The 16,670-nt window shown below is 29.9% G+C and overlaps 1 protein-coding gene across 1 annotated transcript; it reads left to right on the top strand.

The window, feature by feature from the left end:
• Positions 1 to 2,648: 2,648 nt before the first annotated feature.
• On the top strand, positions 2,649 to 16,143 carry LOTGIDRAFT_165219 (hypothetical protein; the record flags this gene model as incomplete). The annotated part of the gene is made up of 28 exons (XM_009062227.1): positions 2,649 to 2,874; positions 3,145 to 3,236; positions 3,437 to 3,516; positions 3,895 to 3,983; positions 5,256 to 5,258; positions 5,384 to 5,524; positions 5,747 to 5,875; positions 6,666 to 6,788; positions 6,965 to 7,068; positions 7,196 to 7,281; positions 7,524 to 7,630; positions 7,952 to 8,081; positions 8,763 to 8,896; positions 9,361 to 9,570; positions 9,746 to 9,888; positions 10,443 to 10,560; positions 10,881 to 11,054; positions 11,310 to 11,522; positions 11,660 to 11,833; positions 11,893 to 11,993; positions 12,189 to 12,417; positions 12,819 to 12,917; positions 13,176 to 13,352; positions 13,684 to 13,911; positions 14,102 to 14,242; positions 14,475 to 14,608; positions 14,780 to 14,825; positions 15,890 to 16,143. 28 exons carry the CDS (start codon positions 2,649 to 2,651, stop codon positions 16,141 to 16,143), a joined length of 3,885 nt encoding a protein of 1,294 aa, XP_009060475.1.
• Between the last annotated feature and the right edge of the window lie 527 nt (positions 16,144 to 16,670).

The following is a 16,670-nucleotide window of genomic DNA, read 5'->3' as shown; positions in this document are numbered from 1 at the left end:
CACAGAGACTCACTAACTTTTAAGAGAAATATTTGAAATAATATCATATTTACTTTAGGAAAGCTTAAAACAAGATTGGAATTTTGTTTAAATGCCACACACTCACTTTATCTATGCAAAAGTACAGCCAACTTTAGTAAAATTGTTTCTTTATATATTAATTAGTGGAACATAAGAACAAATTGGATGAATTTTGAACATTTGTATTTGTCATCATAATTATGCTGATTAGATTTTGTTGCATGAATTGTGGCTAATAAATAACATTCAACTAGCAGTTTTAAAAGGAAATGTTTAATTTCAGGATGAAACATCCAAATACCAGGTATGCATATTATTGAGATAGTTTTTGTGTGAAAGTGTGTTAAGAATATCATACATATGCAGGGTTCAATTAAAGTGGAATCAGATCACAGTTTGGGATTCAAAATGACCCATTTTGCGACCAATATTTCTTTGATTAGCCAAAATTAGAAAGATCACGACAATCTGCAAATCAAATCAAATTGTATATTCAAAGGTTTACTACTAGAACATTTAAATTGCTACCGAATTTTGAAGAAATGTGAATCAAAATTTAACTTGATGAGTCAATACTAACATTTTCTGTGATATATAGCTAATCAAATTGTTCGATCTGAATTGAACCCTGTACATATGTATTAAAATACATTTTAGTTTTACCAAAGATATTTACTCAATAATCAAATTTTATATTATTACCTGTATATATGCCCCTCGTTTTGGAATGTTTATTGATGTCATTTTGTTACTTTGTTGTTATGTTTATTATGGTTTTTATCAACCGACAATTATTTTCACTTTCATTTATTTTGTTTTGAACCAACCTTACTTTTTATTGTATGGATTGAATCAAGAAAATTGTTGATATTTTTTAAAAAATGATATAAAGATATAAGTTATGACACTGCATGTTACTGAAATAGACGTAGTTCAAAATCCAATTTTTTGTCCTTCAAGATGTACTGACTCAACAAATCTCAAACAGATCAATCCCTATATAAGTCAGATACAAGGTGGGTTTGTCAAGCAAGTTTCCTCTATAAGTCTTGCAGGTGGGAAAGACTGGTGTGGGAAAAGCAAATAACATTTTGTGCCAACAGGCTGTCTTCTCATGTCAATATGCTTGATAAAATGTAGGCTTATGCTGCTATCCTGGCCTTTTTTTTCTCTAAGTGCATCTTCACGGTAGCAGACTGAGCCTTTGACGAGCAGATATAATATAGAATGTAAAACTAAATAATGCCAAAGTCACCTCTTGTATTATTTGATCTGGTTTCATGATTCAAAACACTCATCCTACACCAATAGGACCCAAGGTTTCATTTAATTCAATTAACTAGACATTATCCATATCATTCTTCTGAACTTCATAATTGACATGGAGGACATTAGTTTTGAAGATTTTTCTTGAAATAATAATTGATGGCATAATAGGTGGATATTCAGTGTAGTTTATATTTCTATCTTTGGAGCATCTCCATGCATTGGATTTCTTGCTATATTTAGACATATCAGATTCTATTTTAGAAAAATCATCTGGAACAAGCAGTTTGAATGGCATATTTAAGGTTCTGCTATTTAATGAATATAAATATTAATATTTACATGTAGTTGAATTTTATATTTGAATAAACTGAATGAAATTGAATTTTTATCTTATTTTTTACCTTATTTCAATACATGTGGAGTTTGTCTGAACAGGTTAGAATACCCCATTAAAATCAGATAGTGAGTTAGATATTTATGGATGAACATAAGACAGGCAAACTTCACAAACTATGATACAGTTGAGTAAGTATACAAACCCTGCAAACTTATTATACATGTATATTGGATGAGCACGACTACTGTCTGGGTAATATTGACTCAAGTCACATGTGTAAACAATATCTGACAGGTGTTTTTTCCAAAATGGTAAAGTTTTATTTTTTCAACTAAGTTTTGTATCAAGGACATATTTGTCAGTTAAGATATGATCGTCTAATTGGTGATTGGTATGTACATGTACAATTTATTTCGATCTTGTACGCCAAGATTAAACTTAAAGTGAAATGAAGATCAAAGACTTCATTTCTATTTCCTCTTTGAGATGTTACTTTGTGATTTTCTGAGAATCCATTTTACCGGTATCGTATCGAAAGTTTAAGAGTAATAAATTGCTTATTCTCATTTTATCGGAGCAACTACATAAGTTATGATCATTAGACTCTCTTCAGATCGAATGCAAATCAACACATCATATCATCATCATAACATGTTATGAATGCCTAGTCTAGGCCTCTACTCTACAGGAACTGACTTCTTCTTTCAAATATTAAAAGTAATTTACAGCTACAGGATGATCCTGAAGCTGAAAGACCTATTTACTCTGAAATAAATCATTCTCATGGCTGTTAAAGGCCTATAAGGTGGGAACGTAGTTTAAAGAATGATAAAAGTTTGATGATATAACTGAACGTTATCAGTTTTGATGAACAAAGTGAAATGATAAGTTATGTGTTTACAGAGATTGAGAATGCTGAAATTTTTACTTTATATTAGTTTATATAATATGTATAATTATCTAGAAGTTGTTACAACATGAATAAAAAAGGTTATGATGTAGTGTCATGAATTAAAACAATATGGCAGGAAATATTATAGATGCGCCTGATTGTTTGACTGATAGTGGAAGAAGCTCCCCAATGCCAAACAGAAAAAGAGAGATGAATGGATTTGAAGTGGTTGGAGACCAAAAGAATATTCGACTCCTTCAAGAAGCAGACGCCATTCTTCAAACTCTTCAACAATCGTTTGTAGTAGAAGAATTGACAAGAAGTCTGTTTCGGTTACAAGATCTGTTCCAAAATGGTAAATTAGTATACTGTAGCTTTTGCAATATTTATTTTAGACTTGAATGCATAATTTTAATTTTATAAAGGCATTGAGTTCATTGAGCACAATATTTTGATCTCTTACATACTAGCAAGGATTGTACTTATTTAGTCATACAGTCTATTTTAGTAAATGGTAAAAATATCACATAAACTGACACTAAACTGTCGAGAATAAAATAAAATTCATTTTGCTTCTGTTTACAATTTTTTGGTGCAATATAATATCAATATATCCTATTTGTAGAATATATACAGAAGTATTTAGAAAATAATCAAGTGTATTTACCAGTTTTATCTGTTATGAAACATCTAGAAGATTATATACATATACAATTGGTAAGAATGTAGATAATAAACAAAGAACTGTGTAGAAAGGCAACACTTCTCTAAAAAAATTAGCCCACTGAAAACCATTCATTTTTTTAAATGCTTGTGCTTGGCATAACTCTGCTAAATGAATAATTTATGAATGTGAATGAGTGAGCTAACCCAGAGCAATAACAAAGACAGTTAATTGGATGATTTGTATATTGTAGATAGGTTTACAGTTATTATGTCAATTTATAGCCACTAGTTCTACTCTTCAAGAAAACATCAGACATTCAGATGCTCACAAGTAAGTTTGATATCCTTATCCATTATCTCTAATATATCACAGGCAGGATTATATGAAAGCAGACCTTCAACTTAGCTGCATGGTTCAGGCTCATATACTTAACTGGCCTGATGATATCTGACAGGCAAATCTGAAACCATGGTTCAGGATGTATTCAAACTATGAAATGCAAATTTAAAGATGAAGATTTATCATTATTTTCTGATAACATCACATCATGAATTTCTGATTGATACAATGGAAGGGATGTAATCATGCAAGTTTTGCTTCCAACACATAAACTGATAAATTCAAAAACAGATTACTGAACTGTAAGATAATTTAAACTATGATATCATTGGGTCTTTAATTTATTTTAATATTTTGATTTATTAATAGTTTAGTTATAAAGATTTTACTTGAAAATACATCAAATACTGAACTTATTTTGTATGGTATGAAAATATTCTCTTCATTATTGCAATCTGGTATGTATCATTTTCAAGCTTTATATCTTTTCCTTATTACAACCTGGTAAGTTCAATATGTTTAGTCACATATCCTGTCCTCATTATAACCTGGAAAGTTCAATATCTTCTCCAAGTTACAACCTGGTAAGTTATCTTTCCCTTGTTACAACCTGGTAAGTTATCTTTTCCTTGTTACAACCTAGTAAGTTATCTTTTCCTTGTTCCAACCTGGTAATTTATCTTTTCCTTTTTACAACCTAGTAAGTTATCTTTTCCTTGTTCCAACCTGGTAAGTTATCTTTTCCTTATTACAACCTGGTAAGTTATCTTTCCCTTGTTACAACCTGGTAAGTTATCTTTCCCTTGTTACAACCTGGTAAGTTATCTTTTCCTTGTTACAACCTGGTAAGTTATCTTTTCCTTGTTACAACCTGGTAAGTTATCTTTCCCTTGTTACAACCTGGTAAGTTATCTTTTCCTTGTTACAACCTAGTAAGTTATCTTTTCCTTGTTCCAACCTGGTAATTTATCTTTTCCTTGTTAGAACCTGGAAAGTGCAATATCTTTTCCAAGTTACAACCTGGTAAGTTATCTTTTCCTTGTTACAACCAGGTAAGTTATCTTTTCCTTGTTATAACCTGGAAAGTTCAATATCTTTTCCTTGTTACAACCTGGTAAGTTATCTTTTCCTTGTTAGAACCTGGAAAGTTCAATATCTTTTCCAAGTTACAACCTGGTAAGTTATCTTTTCCTTGTTTCAACCTGGTAAGTTATCTTTTCCTTGTTACAACCTGGTAAGTTATCTTTTCCTTGTTATAACCTGGAAAGTTCAATATCTTTTCCAAGTTACAACCTGGTAAGTTATCTTTTCCTTGTTAGAACCTGGAAAGTTCAATACTGTTACAACCTGGTAAGTTATCTTTTCCTTGTTAGAACCTGGTAAGTTATCTTTTCCTTGTTACAACCTGGTAAGTTATCTTTTCCTTGTTATAACCTGGAAAGTTCAATATCTTTTCCTTGTTATAACCTGGAAGGTTCAATATCTTTTCCTTGTTCCAACCTGGTAAGTACAGTGAATATCTTTTTCTTGTTCCAACCTGGTATATTAAATATCTATTTTGTGTTACAAACTGTAAGTTCAATATATTTTCCTTGTTCCAACCTGCTAAGTCCAATATTTTTCCTTTGTTAAAACCTGATAAGTTAAACATCTTTTTTTTTACTAGTTACAACTTGGTAAGTTCAATTTCTTTTATTCTTATAAAACTTTTTATTTTTCTAATATTTTAGCTAGTAAGTTTTAAGTTTACTTTTTTTGGTTGATTTTATATTCTTCCTCTGTTACAACCATGTAATTTAATATCTCTTTCAAAATCTTGTTTGTAATGATTGAATAATAGTTATGTTTTATGTTTTAGAAGAACTGTGTATACAGCTAAAGAAAGAAAGAAAATGTTTAGAAGTATTGGAATTAATAGTTAAATCTATTACAACATTTCCTGATCATGAAGAAATCCAAATTAATTCACTCTTATCTTTAGCACATTATCTTCACTTTGGTAAGTTAATGCTAATTATTATTATGCTATTATGATATTTCTAGCCTTTATATTATTAAATTAGGCAAATAGCACTGATTCAGGTTAGTAATTTGAAATTTTTCATGAAAAATTTTGACTGTGTTAGCTTTCTTAAATTAGGGTGATTTTTGTTGACACCACACTGTTAAAATCCCAATGTGTGTTTAAGTAGTTGTAATGTATATTACATGTTTTATTCAGATGTTGAGGTAAATATTGAAGTATTGAATAAATATTTTACCTGTATTACTGAATCTCTAGCCCTACATTCTTCTCATCCACAAATTGTAAATCAAATACTGTTAGTCTTCTACAGACTGGCTCAGCATGGTAAGTCTACATTTTATTTGAAATGTGGGAACAAAACTTTCATTCCAAAATTCTGTCAATGTTGAAGAAGATGGAAAGGCTTAAGAATGTGACCCTTGAGTGCTCTGATTTAAAAAGAGCCTAGGTAACCAGACAAAGCTGCTATCTTCATTATATTGCAACAGTGCAATATAGTCAGAGATCAACTTCTAATTCATGTTATTTCATCCAGCTAAAAAAAGTTTAATATGTTAATCATTTTCAATAGGAACAATATTTAATTGGTATAAGCAGTTTTGTTAAAAATGTGTTGAAATAACTTTGATGTTATAAATTTTAAGATTGTCTTTATATATAACAATTGATAGTTGAAGGAAGAAACATATTGGCCAAAGAAAACATACATTTAAAAGTAATGCAGTTTGTGAAGTCCCAGTTTCACTATGTTGTTATTACTAGTTTAGAAGTACTTGTGGAACTCTCCTGTGTTGGTATGTATCTTGCATTCTCATTAAAATTGGTAAGACCTGAAACCTATGGAAAAAGTGTCAATGTATTTGCTCCCTAGGATATGGTGTATATTGTAAGTTGTGCTACCCGTCTTTATGGGTCCATTTTCCTTTTCCAATCTGAAGAATTTGATTAGTTAAATAAACAAAGATTATGAGGGTCTTTTAAATTTTCTTATGACAAAATGTTGTAAATTTTGTAAAAAAAAAAGAATACCTATGAACAATATTTTAGGTCTCTAACCTATGTAATAAATATATTATTATATTATTATAAATATATGAAATTGATTAATATTTAGAATCAGTACAACAAGATATGGTTCAGTCTAGATTTCTAGTAGAAGTTATGTATCCTATTCTGGTATCTAGACCTAATGATATAAATTTACAGATACATGGTTTAAGAATATTTGCTAATACAGGTAAGACTAACAATTTCTGTGAAATGGTAATTGTACAAGATTATTAATTTAAGATCACATTTTGGCAACCTACAAATTGATACAGATCTACATGTGATTATTTCCAATCAATGTAAATATCAGTTGTTTAACTCCAATAGTCTTTCAGTCAGTTTTGACTAATTGTCTTTTTTCAGCTTGTGGTTTGTTTAAAGAAAAGGAAAGTACAGAACTAGCATCAGAATGGACGAAAGTTATTTATTCATCTATGTCACAACAAATGGACAATGCTTACATTCAGGTATACCAATAAGTTATATAAAACAACTACTACACAGATTAAATGACATTAGGTGTCTGAATTTTTGTTTCTTGGTACTCTTTGCATGAGTTTTCTGAGAGTAACTGTGTTTTTCATCATATTTTAGGAGCTATGTTGTAAAGCATTAAGTGAACTATTATGTTGTAAACCTGAAGCATATATGTGGATTGGAGATAGTGCAGAACTTAGACAGTATGTATTTGTATTTTGTCTTCCTCTTATCAGCTACTAAGCAGGCATCTAGTTGAAGTATAAAACATAATACCCTAGTGTGTTTGGCGATAGTCAGAATTCTGTGAGAATATTAAAAAGGTTTAGGGTTGAACTCATGAGATTAAAAAGAGTCAAATGAACATCTTCTTACTGTGAAAAATTTCAATATCTTTGCATTTATCTTGAAAGACAACATTATAATAAATTATTCTGTTTTATAGGGACCCATTACATACTCTGTGTTTAGGAGCTTTATTGATGCATAGAAAGATACAAAGTGTTTTCACTTCTGCTTGTGAATGTTTTTTCTACCTGACAGCCGACAATGGTAAGAATAACTATTATGATTATTATTTTTCATGTATAATTAAGGAGATGTATACTCACTATCATTAAAAAAGCATAAAATTGAAAATCCATACATGCTCATCAAACTGGATCTTTGATTGTATGAACCATGTCAATTAATTAATCTGTGGTCAAACCTTCTTGGTTTATCTGTAAGCTACCTGTTACATATGTTAGGTGATCTCATATCAAATGAGATATACTTATGTTGGATCTTACCTCCATGATTTGAAATATTGAAAACTGATTGAGCTACAGCTGGCTCTTACCTGACTCTGTGGAAACTCTGTTTTTTTTGTAGATTGGTTGTGTAAGAATATGATGGAGAAGAATTCACATGTTGCTATAATAGAAGGTATTAAACAACATATAGACACAGCTAAAGCAGTAGCTGCTGGCTGTAAAGCTATCAGAGGACTTTGTATTTTCCAGTAAGTTACCGTGTTTTTATCGCTTTTTTTCTTCCATTCTGTGTTTATGTTTTTACTAAATTGCACTTGCACTCTGATGAACACATTTTCTTTGGTGTCTTATGAGTATTTTGGTACATTCACATTTTTGAACTAATAGATTGTCATAGTGTTTAAAAGAAAATTATCTTATCAACAATGTTCCAACTGATTACAGTGGTTGAAGTTTTTTGTTGTTGTTGTATACTTTGCTACTTCATACTATTTTGAAATCCAAATGTTGAAGCTCAAATTCTTTAGTTCTCAAAGAACAAACTAAACCTGTAAAACAAAAAAGTAGAGAAAAACAATGAAACCCTTATAAACAGCATCCTCTATGCCATCAACCCCTCTTAACCTGCATTTTATATTGGGCTGCTGGTTTAGAGGGTTTTACTGTACAACAATCAGCAAATAATACAATCTGAAATTTCTTCACAAAAAAGTATGAAGAGTCACAAAGGTTGAGAACCAGAAGTCTGTTTGTTGTAGTCCAAGATATCTTCAGGAAATATACTGACTATGATGATTAGGAATTTAAGTAAATATTTTCTGAACGTTAGAATAAGCCCCTAAACCCAGATATTTCTTGTATAAAAAACCGTCAATGGATCAATTTATTTATAAACCTAGTACTTAAAAAGATTTTAAATATTATTGTAGTGATGAAAATAAGCTTATTGTATCAGAATATGATGATATTTTGATGTTATTAGTGAAAATATTACGAATGTATAATCAAGATATTGGTGTATTATGTGAAGCTATTTCTACTATTGCATGTTTAGCTGATAATGGTAGGAGTAAATTCTCTTTGTTATTATGTTTGTAAAAGGGGTTTATCTCTATTTAAGGCAATAAGGTGTAAAACTATGATATATCATACACAACTTTGGTTTAGTTCTTTGGCTAATGGCGCCTAGTACTTTCTCTAAAATATTCATACTATACTTTGTGAGCAGATGCACTGTATGGTCCTTAATGAAATTTATTTTACTTAAATATTTGTTAATTTTAATGTCTTAATTAATATTTTATTTGCATTTCTATACTTTTGATGAATAATCCAGTTGATTGTTAATATGTTAATGTAAATGGAAGATGCTAATTTTTTTTGTTTATTCCATGTTGTTTTTAGTATGGTTATTTATTGTGTACCAAAATATTATATTCTTTTTACTGACAGTAAAGTTTTCAGCGCTAAATAAGAGATTAACGCGAAATTGTTTTTTAATCCCATTTTATTTTCTTCTCACAATAGATGTGATACGTCATCAATGTTTAGTTGAGAATGTACATGGATATTTATTGGTTATATTGGATGAGTTCACTGAAGATGTTATAATACAAGAAGCTGTGATAGAAACCCTAGCTGTTATAGGTGGTGCTACTAGTGGGGCTGAAATATTAAATAGAGATGGAACTGTGGAGAAAATAATTAGAACTTTACTCAACTTTCAACTATATATTAGTAAGTACTTAGATATGTCCAATTATTCTTCTATACTGTATAGAAATTACTTTACTAATATTACTCTGAACGATACTAAATAACCATTTCTCTCAAAGTTGGATTTCATAGATTACTAATGAAAAATTGTTTGAAATTTGGCTGATTGATTAAAATATTGTTTTTTTTATTAAAGATATTCAGAAGAAAGGGATAATGACACTACAAATTATAGTAGATAATGATATATTACAATCTGAAGATATGTGTTCAGATTTAACACAACTTATAAAGATGATAATGATGACACATAAAAATGTTCTTAGTGTTCAGAGAGAGGTAGGGTATATTTTTAGAGCACTTATTCTTATAAACTTACCCTTCACTATATTGTTCCATCCTAGAAAAATTGGAAATTCTTTTATAATATGTTACAATTTGTGCAGCTCCAAGATCGTAAATAGTATTCAAGTTTATTTATGTCAAACAATGTCTTGATCAATTGGTCAAGTCAAGTGGTGGAGTTTTTTTTTTTTTTTTTTTTATTTATTCACCTATATAACCCTCTCCAGATGCAAAATTTTCACATGTACAGTACATAATGTTTAAATAATAAACAATATGATATAATATGATACATAACGTATATACAGATATCGCTACACCCACTCTGAGATTAAAGGCAGATTAATGTAAATACTATAAACGTTTTGAAAATAGAAGGAAATTGGGATCATTTTGGACACCATATAACAATTTGGATGTGTTTTTGAACTGAGTAGGTGAAAGGCTTATAGATTTGTATCGTGGATCTGAATGTAAGGAAGAAGCTTATGTTTACATCATTTGATTAACATAAAAACATATTAATATACATATCTATTTATTTCTAGGCAGTGGTGTTTATGCAGATATTAGCTGAAAAGGGTAAACGGATGAGTAAAATACTTGTAAATCAAGGTTGTCATGAGTTATTGTTTCAGATATTAGAAAAATATGTTGATGATAAAGGTAGGTTATTGTTTTTTTTTTAGCTGTACATAGAATATGCATGTCATTCTGATATTATCTGTGAAGGGTACAGTTGAACAATGTCCTCATGCAATTCTGACTCATTATTGATAGTCTTCACAAACAATTAACATTTACTTGGCTTATTCTAATAATCAATTGATCAAGTCACAATGTTTACATGATGAAAACTACACCAACATTTTGCATATAAACATGTTAGATTTAGTTGTAGTGGAGGTAGAGATATATATTTTATATTTTATAAATATATATTACTGGATTATATTATTTAGCTAGTGATTGTTTATATTTTACAGGATTAAATGAGTTAGCTATTGGATGTTTATATATTACAGGATTATATTATTTAGCTATTGAATGTTTATATATTACAGGATTATATGAGTTAGCTAGTGAATGTTTATATATTACAGGATTATATGAGTTAGCTAGTGAATGTTTATATTTTACACGATTAAATGAGTTAGCTAGTAAATGTTTATATATTACAGGATTATATGAGTTAGCTAGTGAATGTTTATATATTACAGGATTATATGTGTTAGCTAGTGATTGTTTATATTTTACAGGATTACATGAGTAAGCTAGTGATTGTTTATAGTATACAGGATGAAATGAGTTAGCTAGTGATTGTTTATATACTACAGGATTATATGAGTTAGCTAGTGAATGTTTATATTTTACAGAATCACATGAGTTAGCTAGTGATTGTTTATATTTTACAGGATTATATGAGTTAGCTATAGAATGTTTTTATATTACGGGATTATATGAGTTAGCTAGTAAATGTTTATATTTTACAGGTTTACATGATTTAGCCAGTGAATGTTCATATAATAAAGGATTACATGATTTAGCCAGTGAATGTTTATATGTTACAGGATCACATGAGTTAGCTTTTAATGGTTTATATATTACAGGATCACATGAGTTAGCTAGTAATTGTTTATATCTTGCAGGATAACATGATTTAGCCAGTGAATGTTTATATATTAAAGGATACATGATTTAGCTAGTGAATGTTTATATATTAAAGGATTACATGAGTTAGCTAGTGATTGTTTATATTTTACAGGATTGCATGAGTTAGCTAGTGATTGTTTATATTTTACAGGATTACATGATTTAGCCAGTGAATGTTTATATATTACAGGATTATATGAGTTAGCTAGTGATTGTTTATATGTTGCAGGATTATATGATTTAGCTATTGAATGTTTATATATTACAGGATTAAATGAGTTAGCTAGTGATTGTTTATATTTATAGGATTAAATGAGTTAGCTAGTGATTGTTTATATATTACAGGATTACATGATTTAGCCAGTGAATGTTTATATGTTATTGGTTGTGAACAGAATCTGAAATCAGATATGTTATTAGTAGCTTGTGCTAAAGGTTTTTACTTAGTAAGTTGTGAAATAGATAACATTCAGGACTCTTCAAAAGGTATTTCTAGTTAACAAGCCTAGTTCCGGTATGGCACAAAAGAGCATTACTTGTCTGTGACATCCATATTAACTCTAAGATTGCTGTGTCAGTGGAAAAGTGTAACATTTCATGTACTTACGCCAATGCCAGTTCTTTCAATTATTTTTTTATAGGGTGTAGAATGTTTATTACAAATTGGTTCTGATGTTAATATTGGTGAAGGACAAGAGACACCATTATATTATGCTGTTAAGAACCAAGATGAAAACATGGTGAAATTGATATTAGAACATAATGTATGTGATATATTAACATCATTACAACTCAGTTTAGATAAACAGTATGATTATATTACTGGTCTTCTATTATCATATATAGATTCAGACAGAGATCATCATAAAGGTAAGTCAGCTTTTATTTTTATCATAGTACTCAAATATTTTAACTGACATGATAATAAAATGAAGTAACAGGACTGATGTCTGATTGTTCAGATTGTTGTAATGCTCAGAACTCAGAAGTCACAGAGTATGTTTAATGTTTAATTACTACACTGTACAACTCTGCTGCTTAAATGGGCTTCCAGTAATACTTCTGATGAAGAACATAATGTTTGTAATCAGAATTTGAAAGAATGGCAAATTTTTCATTCTGTTTTTAATTTTGTTACTAAGTGAATGGCTTCCAAGGAAACAGAATTCCCATTTCATTTTGTTTACTTATCATTTATCATTATGATTATATAACAAGGTGTAAGTTTTGATGTTTTTTTCATATTTTACCATTTTGATATGTTATTCTAGCTGGTGTAGTGGTATGGAATGGTATAGGTTTAGGTGATCTTAAACCTGAGTGGTTTTTACCACTAATTGGTGGTGTTAGAGAAGGTAAAACAGCCCCAGGTCAGTATATTTATTAGATTGTTTTGAGAAAAGTCAATGGTATGGACACGATTCAACAGGGGTTTAGTTTACTTTAACTGTCATGTGGATTCTCAATCTTTAGAACAAAAACTGATAGAAAGCCCCAGTGTATGTTCTAGAAATGTGTTAAAAAAATAGCTTTAGGCCTACTACAAATGTTAAAATTCTAAAGGAAGTGGTTAGGAAAAGGGATGGTTGTATCTGTTCCAATTCATTGATAAGTAATGTGTTCTCTAGGTGTAGGAAGAAGGTTATCAACCAAAATAAAGAAAAGTGAACAGAAACGAGCTAAAAGATTAACTCGATCACCTAGTGATTCCTATGTAGATATTATGAAACATCATTGTTGGCGTATACCACCTAATAATGTAGATATGATAAAACATAGAGTTTCTATTATAAAACAAATTAGAGGTATGCCAATATTAATTTTTGTCAGTTCTGTGCTTTTTGATTTCCTTAAACAGATTCAAATTTCCCATAACAGGTGGACATTAAATGAGTTAGGCTGTCTATCAAAATGTATTTTGACAGGACATCGTTTGTTTTCATTAGCCCAATAATGTGGAGAAATTTGAATTTTAACCACATAACATTTGGTAACTGTATGATTTTATAATTCTTATTGGTCAATATATCATAGTTTTTAATAAAATGGGCAAAAATCTTTTTAAAACCTATTATATGGAAGCATATATCTTGTGATTCTAATGATTATGGTTCTGAAGCAGCATTTATATTTCAGAGGCTGAAACTCTGAAAGCTAGAGATAAGAAAACAAAGAGTTTACCTAAAAAGATCAAAGCACATCTAAGCAACATCAAGGACAATGGTTCTAAAAAATCTCCTCAAGGTAGTCCAAAGGTATCCAGTACATCTGATTTAAATCTGAGATATAACTCAACATCTACTCTACAGGGAGAACTACCACTTACAGAAGAAATTGATGCATCTTTAATCATACCCATACCAGGTATTTCCATGTTTCATTTTAGTCCAACATGATCCTAACCTAACAAACCAGATTGAACATTTTTAAGAGGAGACTTTTTTTTAAAGATGATTAATCTTATAATTTAGACTATTAAATCTTTTTAGTTTATTTCAGAATATGAATTAGAATAAATTTATGTGTTGTCTCTGACTTTTGATTATATTTTTAGATGATCCATTTTTTGAGAATAGTACAGATGAATGGGAAGAATGGAAGAAAACTACATTAACTGGTGCTAAATTTCCTTTTCATCCAGATGATCCCAGGAGACAAAGAGAGAAGAAAGTTGGTGGCATGACTGCACCTCCAGGTAAGTGTTAGCTGATTCCTGAAGGTGACTCATAGAGTAAGGAGTCTAGGATTTGATCCTTTACTTAGGATCCATGTGCTTTATATAGAACCCTCTACATTTGCAAAAACTAAAAGAAAGATTAATAATTCTGTCCTGGCTTAAGTTCCACATGGCACACTGCATGGCCTTGTCTGTCTTCATTAGTTAGTTGATCTTGATAAATGATTAAACTGTTTATGATTTATTGCAGTAAAATGGCAGCGTAAATTTTCTGCTAAGAAATCTGGTTATTCTCCACCACCAGGTCAAAGCAATAATTTTCAGTCCTGGGAGAGATTATCACCTGTTTCTACATCCTCTAGATTATCAATTTCTGTAGAAATGGTAGGTATTGGTTCAAATGAATTATGCACTATATATATAAAGATTCTTTGAAGAACTTCTATGTTTCAATGTATGTGTTAAATTTATAGAACATCTTGATAACAATGCAGATTTGTACTTGATTTTATAATGTGTATCTCTGGTTAATTTTTGATAAACTATTGTATTTAGGGTGTTGATAGAAATTACAGATCTAGTTATAGTATTGATGAGACAGGTATTATATCATTATTATAATATACTCATAATATTATATCAACATTTATTGAGAAATAAAAGTATACAGACTCGAATTATGCAATCCCTAGTTGTGATATGCTGTCTTGATATTTCAATATTTGCACCAGATTCTGTTAGGGCTTAGTAAAGGTATTGTAGGTCCATACAAATAAAGGAAATTTTTTTGATATTTCATATAACCAAATACAAAATATTAAAATTACTTACTTACATACTTAATCTTAAATTTTATTCTCAATAAGTAGGCTCAGGGACCAAACAAAAACTTCATTGTCTTGAGATTTTAGATATTACATATAAATTTCGGGATTTTATATATAATATCCCACAGATTTTACAGAGTAATAATCTAAACTATAATTGACTCTATACTCCCTTATAAAATATTTAGTCTAGATCCATGGTTGTCGGTTGAATTGACCACGTTTGTAGATACAAGTTGCACATCCTTGCCAGAAATTTTTTTAACCTGAGAATGTTTTGGATTTATAAACAATAGAGATTACGTTGTTTGACTCCAGTGGACATTATCAGGTGCAAGTTATGCTCGAGCAATGCGATTTGTCTTATATTTTGTATTGTATAGCAGATTTGGTAAAATGAGACAAAACCTAATAAATCACCTTTTGGTCAAGCGTGAGATATTTTTGGTTTTGATTAACAAGGTCCTGCCATATGTTTTAAGAATGGATAATAGAACATTGAATGCTTGTGGTAAAACCACTTTAATCATTAGTCATTTAATTATGACATGTACAATGGAGTAAATTAGTGTTTCTTAGAGTCGATCGAAATGAAAGAGATATGACTTACTTTCTCTCACTCGCAGTGTATAGGAATAGGATCATTATTTTGGTTTTTTTTTAAAACTCAGTAAATGAGTTCTTGTGAGTTTATAAATCAGATAAAACACTTTCCCTCTGGTATTTATGTCATTTAAAACCCTTTCCTTTGCAAAATCCTTCTGGATTGGGGATTTTGAATATCATAAAAACCCTCTGCCATGTTTTATCCTATACATAATTATTTTTTCTATGTTAGATTTGGAGACAAGTTTTGATGAAAGCAGTGATAAACAGAATACAGACTATCCAGAGTTTACCATTAAATCTCTCGATGTCTCTAGTAATAATATTAATACATTAGATCTACTGGTGGCGAAGGGAGAGATATTTCTACAGAAATTTGAACAAGTAACCAAATTAGATATATGTCATAACAGAATATCAGCTCTACCTTCTACTCTTACACAGGTTGTTACTTTTTATACCAACACTGCTGTGTGTAATTTGTAATAATTATTACATGTTGTATCAAGTTACCTTAAGACTCTAAAGTCACAGAAATTTAAAGGGATTGTAAATAGGTTTTCTAAATTTTTTATGTGTATTGGAGACACTGATTGCATCAATTCAAACTTTTCCAAATTTCAGTCAGACGTCTGTGGTTCCTGCAATTCCACTAAAACTAAGCATTTTATGACGTGACTAATATTCTTGTTTCATACAAGGCCCTTTGCGCTAAGTGACGTCATCAAACACTTAGTTTTAGTGGAATTGCAGAAACCACAGACGTCTGATTGAGAATCAGTGTCTCCAACACTAAAAATTTAGAAAAATCTTTACAATCCTTTAATTGGGTGATAGACATTTAGAAATATACAGCTCCATTTTGTACTGTTAAAATGTCCAAATGAACTGTACTTCCTATTTTTGAGTTGGAATCTATTTTTTACAATATTAGAAATCAAAAATGATGCTGTAATCCATTGTGTATTGTTTTGATATTGACTGTAATTTTTTGCTCTGGTAATTTGCTTTCG

This window comes from Lottia gigantea (assembly GCF_000327385.1).
Source record: "Lottia gigantea unplaced genomic scaffold LOTGIsca_50, whole genome shotgun sequence".
Lineage (NCBI taxonomy): Eukaryota > Metazoa > Mollusca > Gastropoda > Lottiidae > Lottia > Lottia gigantea.
The sequence above is the reverse complement of the archived record's forward strand: the minus strand, read 5'-3'. Positions and strand labels throughout refer to the sequence as shown.